This window comes from Parasteatoda tepidariorum, chromosome 11, assembly GCF_982258835.1.
Source record: "Parasteatoda tepidariorum strain Cologne lab strain chromosome 11, Ptep-v5.0, whole genome shotgun sequence".
Lineage (NCBI taxonomy): Eukaryota > Metazoa > Arthropoda > Arachnida > Araneae > Theridiidae > Parasteatoda > Parasteatoda tepidariorum.
In genome coordinates, this window is record NC_141765.1 from 25630533 (window position 1) to 25644947 (window position 14415).

At 25.7% G+C, this 14415-nt stretch overlaps 1 protein-coding gene across 1 annotated transcript in view; it reads left to right on the forward strand.

Annotated features, from left to right (window-relative positions):
- Window positions 1-14415, forward strand: part of LOC107452629 (protein disulfide isomerase CRELD1) — a 37336-nt gene that overhangs the window by 5085 nt on the left and 17836 nt on the right. Inside the window, exons 3-4 of the mRNA XM_016069167.4 lie at window positions 4691-4773; window positions 13765-13828. Coding sequence (XP_015924653.2) covers window positions 4691-4773; window positions 13765-13828 — 147 coding nt within the window. The remainder of the gene's footprint in view (window positions 1-4690; window positions 4774-13764; window positions 13829-14415) is intronic.

A 14415-nucleotide genomic window follows, 5' to 3' on the forward strand; every position in this document is an offset into this window, starting at 1 on the left:
TTTCTTCAAAAATGAATGTAAAACATGTCTAATATGACATAACTTTTGTTTGGGTTATTTAAAACTTTACTTTCATGGATTTAAATAAGATTATCTTAATAATGTTATTATAAAATTTTTTTTTTTGAAATAATTTCTCTCTATGACCTTTGAAAAATAGCAAATAAAAATATGAGGGGTTAGTGCAGTTTTACCATTTTTTATAAGTTCTTTTTTGGATAATTAAATTTTACTCGAATTGAAAAGGTAAATATTTAAAATAGAACTCAATTACTCTTTTAAAATATTAGATACGTTTTTTTAAAGCATTTTTCAACTTTATTTTTTCTCATTTGGATAGCAACTTTATAAGTTATTTATTTTCATTATCGCAATTTTACGGAGATATGTTGTGCTGGGATTATATGCTGTTCCTGCAAAGTTTTAAAAAAGAAAAGTTTTTTATTGGAATGGCTGCACCATCGGATATGCTGCTCAGAATTTTGTGACATGAGCAATTTATGAGTTACCACATCTGTTACAAATAAAAAATTATAAGTAAAATAAGTGATTGAATGGTTAAAAATCATAAAAATAATATTTAAATGTATGATAAATAAATATATGCAATCTTACTGTAAATCAGAAATGATGCATTTCTATAATTTTCATAATAACTTTTCAAAATTACCCACAGTTGTCCCTTATCCCTTATTTATTTATTTATTTTAACCCATGTTTATTTATTTACAGATATAGTGGTATGTTATTTATAACTGATAGGAATATATATATCCATATTATAGCTATTATTAAGAGTTGTTAGATGATATATATTTATATTTATGTATATTAGTAAATGATAAGCCATTGGACAAGTGATATGATATAAGGCAGTGGTTCCCAACCCCGGTCTGCTGACAGATTGGTGAATCAAATGGTACCGGGCTGCCCAAATTTCATTAAATTATTTTAATTTTATTTACTGTGGTGTATTTCTCTCGGGTTTGTTTGACCTTTTATGGAAGGAGGTCATCTGAGAGACATCACCAATACTTCGAATGTAGTTGTATTTTGTTTTAAGTTTTGAAAAAATGTTTAAAAACAATTGCATTAAAATTATTGAATCAAAACCGTCTTAAATCCACGTCTGCCTCCCCACTCAGTAGCCCACACAAAAATTACCAAACGTTGATCGGTTTGTGGTTGTAAAATGGTTCGAAAGGTAAGGTCTCTTCTGAATTGTAATTGTTTTCACATAACCAGGTGAGGCAAATCTTTTCACTATTAAAAACTGACAAAGTATAAGATTTTTAATATAAGCCAATAATGATTAATTAAAATCATATTTATAAATTACATTATTGTATTATATCATTGTATACTATAATTTTAATACAGCTGCATTTATATACAGAAAATAACCGAATAGCCGGAAAACTCTAATAAGCAGAATTTTGAAATTTTGTAAAAAATATTTTTTTTATAAAATTCCAATATTAATATTTTTTTCTTTCTCTTTTTTTTACAAAAGAATAGTTGGATCATTAAAAAATCTACAGTAGTGATAAAAGAAGAATTTATCTTACCAATCTTTTGTCACATTATTTTTCTAAAATTAGATTAGGAAAAAAATTATTTTACTTATTTCACTTTGTATGTGCACTTTAAAGATCAAAGTTTTCCAGAATTGTCATTTGTTCAAATGAATTAAAATAAAAAATAAATTTTTATGTATGAAGATTTGAAAAATCAGAGGCACAACAAAAAAGGTATGTCAATGATGTATAAGTTAGAAATTAATATAAAAACATTACTATGAAGTTATATGACCAGACAACTGACAACAACAATACACAAATGTTTTATTTTGGACAAACGTTAGATAAATTATAAATCTATAAATGTTAAAAAATTGTCAAAAATAGGCCTCATAGTTCAAATAGAAAATCAAGATAACTTTAGCGCAGAATATTCTTTTAAAAGAAAAATGGAGCATGAAGGAAAACCAACTAAGTTATAATTTACAAAACTGAATACTATCGTAAAAGTTATAATTTATAGTCTGTTTAAGGAAGTATTTTTTTCAACTTTGCCAAAACTGATGAACTAAAATTTTATTCCAAAAATTTAATAAACTTTTTATTTCAGAATGACCTTTTTCTATAAGAGAAATATATGCTAGCACCTATCATATTTTAATATTTAGAGTGCTAATAAACTTAAATTATTTTTTTTGTCACCAAATTTAAAGTAATTTTTATTCTACTTTATAAAAATTAATCTTTTAAATAGTTTAGCTTAATGTAATTATGACATCTGCATATTTAAGAATAAAAAAAAATATAATTTGCCTTCTATTATTTTAGATCTTTTATTATTCTGATGGTGAAAAAAAGAAAACAAGTCATTATGAGCAAATACGCATATTTAATGCTAAATGTTATTGTTTTTCCTTAGTACTGTATACTCTTTCACACACTACATTTCAACCAGCAGTAAATCTTGAACAAGTTGATTACAAAAATCTTTCGCAAGATGCGAGGAAACAATGAAATGAAGTGCACTGGCTTTGGACTTCACTGATAACACTGAATGTTAATCTCAATAGTTAGCTATAAGATGGAAAATAGGCGGCATGATAGATTGTGAACAACAAAAATAAAGGTGCATTATTTTAAAGTATGCAGCAGAATTTCCAAATACAGCAGAGATATTTTTTTTAGGGATTAAGACAATTTAGCCGCTGGCCGCCTACTTGTTTGCAGCATAAATATTTCAGGTTAAGATTGTAAGTGAAAACAAAATGAAATAATGTTTCTTTTTCACTTTTCTATATTGATATTAGAAATGAAAAAATGTCTTTCTTTTATTTATCTTTATTTCGAGTATACATTGCTCACTTAAACATAATAAGTACACATTGCTCACATAGTATAAATTGCTCACTTAGTATACATAGCTCAGTTAAACATAAAAAAAAGAAATTGTTGCAAAAGCGGAAGGGTAGTAATATTTTACTTGTTACAAACATACATTTTTTGTACATTTGGGAAATGGGAAATTTTTTTTTACAGATGGTAAAAACCATGGAAAAAACAGGTTTTTCCAGAGACTGTAAGAAACATGGAAAATACTGGTAAAAATCTCACATGTTAAATAATATTTCAACCCTGTTCACATGCTAATCAGATTGCATCATTTTGCAGGAACATCTTTAAGTTTTCTAAAACATAAATTTCTGAGAGTAAAGATAATAAAGTTGACCTTAAGCAAAAAGTATGAATAAGCTTGACTTTTAATATAGATCTTTTAAACATTTCATCATACTCATCCCTATTTTAGAGAATGACTTGCATATTTCTCTTTCACTTTTCTTTTCTTCTCACCTGCAGCAGTAGAAAAGAAGGGCGTGGGAGGGAATCACATTTTCCTTGATTTTGTAAGAGACTTATTCCAAGTATGATTGCGGGAGGGACATTCAGCAGCACCTTCTGTGGTTAAAGGGGAGAGCATTTGTTGCACTACTGCTGCATTCTTGCCTCCTGTTTTTCACCTGCATTGTTAATTCTTTAGGTTATTATTTATCCTAAAATATAAAAATAGATGTAAGTAAAAGTAAAAAGAAAAAGGGTAATTATGAAATATTGGTGAATCAATTCAACAAAATAGAGTTTTCAAGCTTAAGTAGTTAAAAAAACCCTGCTAGATAGGTCGCCCAGTTAGCTACGTCGCACATACTAAAATTCAAGGTTTTAATTCATAAACGCTACCAGCTAAGTTGTCTTAATACCTAGAATAAATACCTCTGCTGCTTTTGGAAACGATGCCACTTATATCCACAAAATTGTAACAATAGTATCTTAAAACTAAATTTTTCACTGAAATGTAGAATTTTGTCTATTAATTTAGTGTTGCAACTAGGATTATTTCAAGAAAAGCTGAGTTTCTGAAAAGTATAAATTTGGCGTTTTATTGTATAAAATCAGATATACTGTAATTTTTTTTTATTGTTGCCATTTTAAAAGTATTTTAGCTTTATATATGTGAAAGTTGCCAACAAACCCATTTAAGTAATTATTATGTTTTAGTTTGCCACTGTTGATAACAGTACTGGTCAATTGGTAGATTGCTTGCATCTATCTGATATATGTTCTCTACTTCTGGATTGTAGCGTCATTGAATAATTTGGAAAGTTCAAACATGGATTTGTTTTAGAATTCAAATTGTGTATGGAATAATTTATACAACTGTTAAAATTTCTTTTAATAAATCTTTAATTTATCTCAAAAGTTTCAAAATTATAAAGCAGTAACCTTTTTTTCATTACACTAGAAATGTATTTATAGTAGAATATAGGTAGATGCTCTGATATCGTATAATAATGCAAGTTTTCTTTGGTCTTAACTTTTCAAATTGTGTTTTCAAGCGCCTATTTATTAAAACTGAAACAGAAACTAAATGCTTCATGGTCTAAATGTAGCTAATGTAGCAAAAACCAGAAGCTAAATGTAGGTAATTATTGGACATTGTAATTTTTATCAATGTTTGTTAATGATATTAGTACTGTTTTTTTTTAATCATATTTTTGAAAAAGTATTTTTAATTTCTTTATAAATTTCCCAAAAATGAAAGTGTTTTATAATGATGCATTATTTATTTTAAAATAATAATTTATATAATTATTATTTTTTTAAATGGAAATATTCAGGCTGTAGGAAGTACAACAAGGATGAGTTTTGAAGGAGGTGATGCTGACTGGGAGAGAGAAAAACTAGGAAATTATGAAAACAGGTATAAGCCAAGCTTATAAATATTTTAAATGTCACACTTGAAGCCAAATTTATCAGGTGTGACTAAAATAATGTGGTATAATCTAATCTGCATCTAACTTTTAATGATACTTATTTTTCTATCTTAAAATTTTTATTTAGTTTATTGTGTGAAAAGAAAGTTTTTTATGCAGGCCTCTCATAACAGGTTCATCATTTACCTAATGATTGGCTGAAATCCAATATTAAACATTTAATAATTTAAAATGTGGGAGCTAAAAAGGCTGAAAATTATTTTGCTCCTCTACTATTAATTAATTAATTGATTAACCATAAATTGATTTGGATTTCTATGTCTAAATTCTCTTTGTCTAATTCTTTATTCAAAACAAAATCTGCTCACATAATTAATAGTTTACGTACTCTTCTGAAAATAGATTAAAGAATGCAATATTTATCATTTTAAGTTTTTCTCTTAACTAAGTGTGAGAACCTAAGAAATCCCTCAACCTATTTTATGAAGGAATTAAAATGATTAGTGTTTCCCTTTTTTGTACGATTTGGGAAACTATGGGGAACATTTGCGAAACTTTTCCCTGAAATTAAATAATAGAACACAAAATTTTTTGTGTGATTTTTCTGTTCTCTCTCTTCACCAATATGTTAAAATGAAGAGTGTTGTTTTTTCACCGGTATGGCATTACTAGCTCTGGGCTGTATTTAATACATATATGTGTGTGATATATTTGTATATATATGTTTATATATTCTGTAATTTCACAGAGATATGCAGCCCTGGGATATACGGCACACTCGTAAAATTTGACTAAAAAGTTAGTTTTTCACCAGAAAGTCCGCGCCATCGGATGTGCCACACAAAATTTTACTGCACGATTTATTCCGGAGTTAATGCATCTGTTTCAAATAGCAAATTATATACAAAATAAATGATTAAATGTTTAAAAATCATTAAAATAATTATTAAATATACTTAAAAGGCCTAACATGTACTGGAACAATGATCATGTAAAAAAATTATTAAAAAGGAATGATGGATTTATCTATCTTTAAATAGTTCTATTTTATCTATCTTTAAAATAGTTCTTTAAATTTTGCCTTTGAGTTATAAATGTGTCTAAAAATGACATTCATAAATGAAGGCAATATTAGTTTCTTGATTGAATAAACTTAATTCAAGCACCATGATAAAAAAAAAATTATAAATTTTAGATTCTTATGTAATTATTAATTTAATTACCAAAAATGTGAATTTATGAAATTTTTAAGGAACTTTCTTTGCCTTTTCATTTATTAACATTTGTTTACGGCTGGTACAACAAGTGAACCAGAATAACAGGTTTTAAAATGTGTAGCGGAAGTCCCGTATTCAAAGGTTAAATGTGAGGGGGCTAAAGTCCCCTCTGGCTCATGTAGTTCCTTGATATACATACATGACAGATATTTTATTTCATTGTAAGATAAAATTTTTTTTTGTTTGAAGTTGTTACAGAAAGATTAACACATAACTTTGGTATTTTGGTAATTTGAAATTTTTTTACTCTTTTTTTAACTAAAAAAAATATTAAAAAATTTATCATAATTTTCAAAACTTATTAATAAAATTTTTTAAATCTAAACTTTTTGAAGATATGCATTTTTTTTTGAAAGCAAACCAAAAATTAGGCAAATACTATTAGCAAAACTGTTGTGCAAAGCTCAACAAATAGTTTGTCCTATCAAATATAGCCAAATCCAAAATTATATATTTAAATTTACATGAAAACTAAAATGTTTTTGAGAGTGAAGCAGAAGCATAATAAGACATTTGCTACCCAGGAGGGTCTTGAAATGCCACTCTCTTATGCATTCTTTCACATATATTTCTGAAATCTTTTTGTTTGTTCCAAAGCAATTGAATCATTCAAACATGTTGCCGTTATAAACCAAATTGACTAGAAAATTACTCGTAGTTGTAGGGGAAATGAACTTAAGGACAGTCACATTTTTTCAAAAAAACAGTTATGTTTATTTTGAACCAGACAGTAACAGGTACACGGAAAAAAAAGTATATATCCAGCTTTAAATGTGAGAGGAAAAAAATTGGCAATCAACCAGATTTTGCTATTTTTGTACACTCACTCTCCTCACAAATGATTCATAAGACCTTGATAATGTGTTTTGTTTCTTTCCTGCTTAAATATTAATTTGAAATAAATTAATAAAATTAAATATTAAATATTAATCATTTTTAACAAGAATTTTAAAAATGTGCATTAAAGATGGTTTTAACAGAAAAGCTTGTAAAGGTAACAAAAGTGAATAAATTATGGGAAAAAGTGCTTTTCGTTTCTTCCATGGGAATTTTAAGAAAGGAAGACCACTCTAGTGTACTTTCTTCAGTTAAACTTTTAACCTAAATTCCTCTCAACCATAAACTGTATTATATTCTAGGCTTCGAAATATTGTTATTAGCATAGTTTTCTTCGCAAAAATGCAGCCATTAGCTGTGAATATTCTTTTAATTATTTTTTAACTTCCACACTATACAGTATAATGCTTTTTATAATCAAACACATTTTTAATACTAATAATGACAATTCCTTATATTTAACAAACTGTACAAAAATTTATAATTTCCCCTTCTTCAAAAATAGTAATTAATTATAATTCTAAGTTGGCATCAAGTTAATTTTTGAAAACAAACTAAATTATTTAAAATGATATTAAAATTATGTAATATACCTGAACAATTTTTATGACAATATGTTTTTCTTACCACCCATAAATAATCTACAAAAATATGTATTTTTGATATTGTTTTCAGGTAATTATTTGTTCTTGAAATTAACCCAAGTAGCACCTAATATTAGCTAACATCAGAAAATCGGTAAAATCTAACGTTATCTTGCATAACTTCTAATATTAGAAAGATACAAGAGGTCGCTGTTTGCTCTGCTTTATATAATATTAGATTCTATGCAAGCTAATATTATCTAGCGTTCGCCGTAATGTTATTTTCCATTAGTTTTGATGCTATATAATATTAGATTTTGTAATTTTCTGATATTACCTTGCTTTGCTCTTTATTTTTGGAGTAAGCAAGAGGAGGATTTGGATGGTAGTAGAAAAATTCGGCAATATAATTTTACTTAATTTTCTGTATTGCTGTGAAGCAATAAAACATAGAACAATAGTTTTATAATGACATTCCATACATTATTTACACAGCAATGCAGAAATACTAAATAAAATTATTTTAGCGAACTCTGCTACCATCCATTTTCCTCCCTCTTACTCCAAAGTATATCATATGTTCTGCTGATTTTTTTGAATATTTTAAATTTATTTACGAAATAATACTACTATATTACAACTGTTATTGATATGGGTTTTTTGACAAATTTTATATCATTAATAATTTTCAAGTTTTTAATTGTAAAATGTACTCTTAATTTTTTTATATTTTTTAAATGAGCTTATTTTATCAAAATCTCAATTGAATTTGTTAGTTTGTAATATATATATATATATTTTAAAATGTGTAACTTAAGCCATTTGTAATTTCACAATTATCATTTATTATTTATATTCTGAAGTTGTAAATTAAGAAAACGACACTACATAATTGCTAAGTTAAATTTACATTTGAATTGAGTTGAAAATTTACCTTAACTTTTTTTCCTACTATATAACTAAGTCATTCATTTCCAAAAATATTAAAATGAAATTATATCTCGAATTTTTAAATTGTTATATTTTGTAATAACTAGGACAATAAAGAAAATTAAAAAATATTCAAATTACTTACTTCCATAAATTATTTCACTTCTATCACTGAAATTAAATAGAAATACTTACGTAACTTTATCCTTTTAGAATCCGAAATTTTACTTACAAAACATTTGAAACAAAACCTAAAGGCACCTGTAGAAATATTTTCAGGGAGTGGAAACAAAAAAAGCCTTTATGAATTTCAATTAAAATAACTTGCAATTATTTTTTGTAATGTAAAAATAATTTTACATTGGGAAATCAGAAATTTTTAACGATTCAATAATTAGTTAAAGTACTGTGTACTTTTATTTACTTAAAGTTTAGATAACATTTAAATGTCAAAACCAAAAAAAATTAGTAAATATTGTATTTTATCAGAATTAAATTTGCATGAACATTTAATTGCATACAAGAATGAGACGAAAAACATAACATACTTTTTTGCTATAAGTTGCTTTTATATTGATCCAAATTTGACTACCATCAGTTGCCTTTTAAAACCTTGCTATCACAAATTTTTTCTTTAAAATCAATCAATTTATTGTTTGCATTTCTTCGATAAGAGTTTATGCATTATGAACATAGTGAAAACAAACATAACATTATAAGCAAACGTCTTGAATGGGACTTTTTTTTAAAAAAAAAGAAGATGCAATTGTACATTTTTTCACAAAGAGTATACAAGACCTTTAAGATGAAAGTTTAAGCAATATTCTTTTCTAAATTGATTAGGAATTTTTATCATAATATAAATGTTATTCAGTCAAAAGACCTTTTTACGATTATAATTATTTTACAATTATATGATTTTAAACCTGATAAAAATTAAAAAGCATAAATTTTTGTCTCAAATTTCAAATGAATTATTATGTGAAGATTTCCAAAATTAAAATAATAAACACAATATTGATAATGAAAATCCTCAAGAGTTTGAGTTATACTTTAAAATCAGCATTAAAAAAAAATTGCTTCCGATATCATATTGAAAGATTAAAAAGAACCAAATTTTAAATATTCAACTGTTTTCGTGATACTTAAGCACTATCGACTAAAAATATTTTTTAACTTCATATTTTATAACATTTTAGCAATGCAAAAATTATGCCTGACAAATAAGATTTTTTTAAAATGGTGAAGATTGTTGTTGTTGACGAAGTTGTAAAAAAATTACACGCTACAGTAATTAAGAAAAAAGAAATCCATAATAAATATATAATTTTTTCACAACATAATACTTTTATTTTTTTAAAAAAACACACTGTAATATAAATTTCATCCAATTGTAAATGCAATACATTACCTTCATTGTTTAAAATTAACGTTGACAACCTTTTGGTAAAATTAAAGTTAAAAATACTTAATTGTTATTAAATAAAATAATTTTTATTCTTAGCTTTAAACTGTTTGATACAGTTTGAGTTTAGTCTTCCAATCATTAGTCTTTATTTACTTGAAAATATATTTCCAAGCTGTCGTTAAATGCCTTTATGAAAAATTCAGCAACAGTCTATATTGTATGCACCACAAAAAACAGGGATGAACTACACAAGTTTCCCTCTTTCTCCAAACTTCAACATTACAACATCTTTCATCAACATGAGGATTTTCAGCCGCAGCAGATTTAAAGTGGTCCTTGCTGAATATCCACACTGGTTGAATCATTCGCACTAAGGATCGAACTTAAAATTCCATCAGAATGTGCTATTTCCATTTGTAGTGTCTTGATAGTAGATATCCTTGAAGATGAAAAGCTATACTGAAATTTAAAAAGAAAATAAATTAGATTTTGCAATGAAAAAAAAAAAACAAATTTAAAACTATTTAACATTGAATATTTATTTGAAACTTTAATTATTTAATTTAAAAATGTTTTTAAGAAATTGTAATATCCTTTACAACAAAATTAAATGGTAAATTCCGGTATTGATACCAGCGTCAAAAAAATTTCGTTAGTGTCACACAAGAAATAACACAGTGGGAAGGATATCAACTAAAAGAATTTAGCTCATAAGCACTTCCAAGCAAACTATCATATATTTAAAAAAAAAAAAAATTCAAATTGCAAAACCTTTCAACTTCTTTTATTAGACCCGAAAATAACTACTTGCTATGTGGCAAATCAACAAAAAGAGTGCCGAAGTATATTAAATAAACAAATGCTTATTTTAAAAATCATATAAGTACATCAATGTAAAAGATACCATGAGAATTCAAAATCATCAATTTATGGTTGAAAAGACCATGTAGAAGGAGAATTCTTTAACAATTCACATATTTCAAAGTTGTAATATATATTTTAATTATATTTTGCTCCTCCCCCCAAATATGTTTACATAACGTTCTCTTAAAGTGAGTATGCATAAAATTTATTTTTTATTGTTTAATTAAATTTTTAGTCTCAGATTATATCTAATAGAAATTTATTTAAAAACTTTATTAAACAATAATTATTTATTAGACAAATTATTATTATAATAATTATTTAATAAATATTTATTAAACTGAAAGAAACAATACAGAATAGGACAAACTTGAAAGGCATAACCCCGGGCAAACATATACATATTTTTTTAAAAAAATATTGCAAGTTTAAAATCTATTTGGCGATTGCAGTTGGTGGGACAGATCACGATACTGAAATATCCCCAAGAAATTTAAATAAAAATGTTTAATTCTTTTTTTTACAATATTTTAGACATGAAATTTTAATGCGGTAACAATATTGTTTGTTTTGAACGTTAAACATTCTAGAATGTCATGGTTTAAACTGAGCTAAAAGTAGCAGATCATTAATTTTTAATTGTTTTAACTTGGCTAATTTGTTTACAGACAATTATTTTTGTCTTTTTCATTGTTGCAGAAAAACTTTGTCACAGTTGAATTACTTAGCAAACGTTATTTTACAAGCATATTTTGAACTAATTACATTACTTATTACTTATAGCTAGACAATAAGTTAACAGAGAAGTCGAGTACTATGGACTATTTTAAAGATAGATAAAATGGAACTATTTAAAGACAGAGAGTATTACTATGTGCGAACAATAATGATCACAATTCATAATATTAACTGACTTAAGTCAGTTTCTTGAAGATGAAGAGCTACATCTGCAATTGTAAAAGAAAATTAATTTTACAATGAAAAAACCAAAAATTATTAAACAATGATATTTATTTGAAACTTAAATTATTTAATTTGAAAATGTTTTTAAAAAATTGTAATATTCTTTATCAAAGAGTAAAGTCCGGTAACGATACTTGCATCAAAAAATCTCGGTAGAGCCACACAAAAAGTAACATAGTGGAAAGGAGGTTAACAAAAAGAGTTTAGCTCATAAACACCCCCAAGCTATTTTTAAAAGGAAAAAAAAAAAAAAATCAAACTGCAAAACTCTTCGTGACAAGCCAACAAAAAAAGTGTCGAAAAGTGTTAAATAAACAATTGCTTATTTTCTTCCATTGCTTATTTTGAAATTTGATCAATGTAAAAGAACATCAATGTAAAAAGATACTATGAGAATTCAAAATCATCAATTCATGGTTGAAAAAATCATGAAGGAGAATTCTCTAACAATTCACATATTTCAAAGTTGTAAATCTATATTAAATATAATTCGCCCCTTCCCCCAAATATTTTGACATAGCGTTCTTTCTACAATATAATGGTTTTAACTGAGCTATATATATATATTTATTTTTTTCTGATTTAACACGTCTAATTTGTTTACAGACAATTACTTTTGTCATTTTCATTTTTGCAGAAAAACAGTACTTATTACTTACAGCTAGACAATACGTTTCAGCAAAGAAGTCAACTTCTACGAGTGAACAATAATAATAGTAAACTACAACATCTACAATCTCAAACACATCGTGCTTTAAATTACTTTTCTAACTGATTTTTAACTCAAGGAAAAAACTTTACCTACGATACTACTTTATCATGTAACTATCATTGAAATTTATAAAGTTTACAAAAAGCTACTAAATTATAAATACCTTAAATAGTTGAAACGAAAGGAGCGAAAACAAGATGGCGAGGTCATCTTGTAAACAAACAGAAGGAGTTACAACTCAACATAAACACTTGAAAAAGTTTTTCGAGTTCAATCGTTCGCAAACTACCAATAATATTATCTTTACGCTTCCTGCCATAAAATTGCATTGGCTGAAAATGATATTTTAAGTGATATTTAATTTATCGTTTTCTTTCATAAATAAATGTTTATTTATTAATAATATGGGATAACATTTCGAAAAAATGTGGCGCTGGACCAAAAGTAATGAAATAGATGATAATTTTGAAAGTTCGAATGTTAGATTGAATACTGTTTAATTTTATATAATATTAGTTCTAATATTAGAAGATAGGATTCAAGAGTGTTGCGTTTTCTAGCACGGCAGTATTATATTGCATCTTTCTAATATTAGATCATATCCTTTTGCTACCTGGGAATTTTATCAATAGAGCAAGTGTCAACACTGTGATTATTTTTTAAATTATTTAGTTTATTGGACATGTTTATTTACATACATATATCCTGTTAAATTGAAACTTCCCTTCGAAATTCGTGAAATAATATTTTACAACCTATAATGTTGTAAATTGAAAAATTTTAAAATATCTTTAAAAAATATTAAATGGCAAAAATTATAATTTTATAAAACTTTATTGCCATAATATAATGTTACAAAAAATAGTAAAGTTTTGAAGAATTTTTATTATTAAAACACTGAAAAATAAATACTCTATATTAAAATACTAGCGTTGATTATTTAATCATTATTTATGCAAAGATATTATATATCCTGAAACATGCATAATTACAAATATTAAATGCTGTAGTTGTAAATAACAAAAAATTCTGTTTTTATATTTGCTTCTTTCTAATAAATTTGCTTTACATCTTGCACAATTTAAACAATTTTTTTTCTTCATTTTAATATAATAAGTTTAATTCATATACTGCATTGATTTAGATTTGCTAATATATAATGCTATGATTTTTCTGGAGAAAAAATTTAAGCATATCAAGCCAAAAATAATTGCAGTAAAACCTTTTCCATTTTAATTTAGAAAATAAAATAATAATAATGGAAGTTGATAAAATATGCTACTATTTCTTCATCTTTATGTCTCATTTTTTTCAGTATTATTTAAAGATAGTTTTTTTTTGTTTGCATCTTATTTTTATCTATAAGATAATGTTTAAAATTAAATTGAAATGAATATTTTCAGTGAACTTCGCTTTATTGAAATTCAAGAAAAGTTATGTTCTGATCTGAAATCTGGAATTGATCAGGTATTTCTTTTTGTTACGTTTTATAGGGTAAAAAGTAATAAATATAATTAGTTTATAATAAATAGTTTTATAATCTTCTTTGTTTCTTCTGAATTTTTTTTATGTATGTTTTTTTACGTATGTGTTTTTTATATCCGTATGTATGTGTTAATATGAGAAAATCTGTTTTAAATCATTATCTTCCCTATAACTCACATGTTCGACAAATACATGTTTAACCTGCAGAAAAATATCTGACTCAAATGCTGAAATATTTATTGGTAAACAATTTAAGTTTGCTTATTAACAGTACACAATATTACAGCTCTGAATACATTCTGAAAACTTAATAATAAGTATTAAAAGAGCGAATACTAAAATATTCGAATTCAATTGTAATGATTTTATATAAATTGATGTATGAGAAGTTAAAAAAAATTATTATTTTGCTTTAATTATATCACAGCCCTCAATATGTATTTTCAAAATCCTAACCAAGAAGGAAAACAAAAAATATGCACATTGGATGGCTACAAATCAATATTTAAGTGAAGAAAAAACAAAAGCTTTATTGAAATCTGATGAAACACAGTGCAGGAAGGCAGATA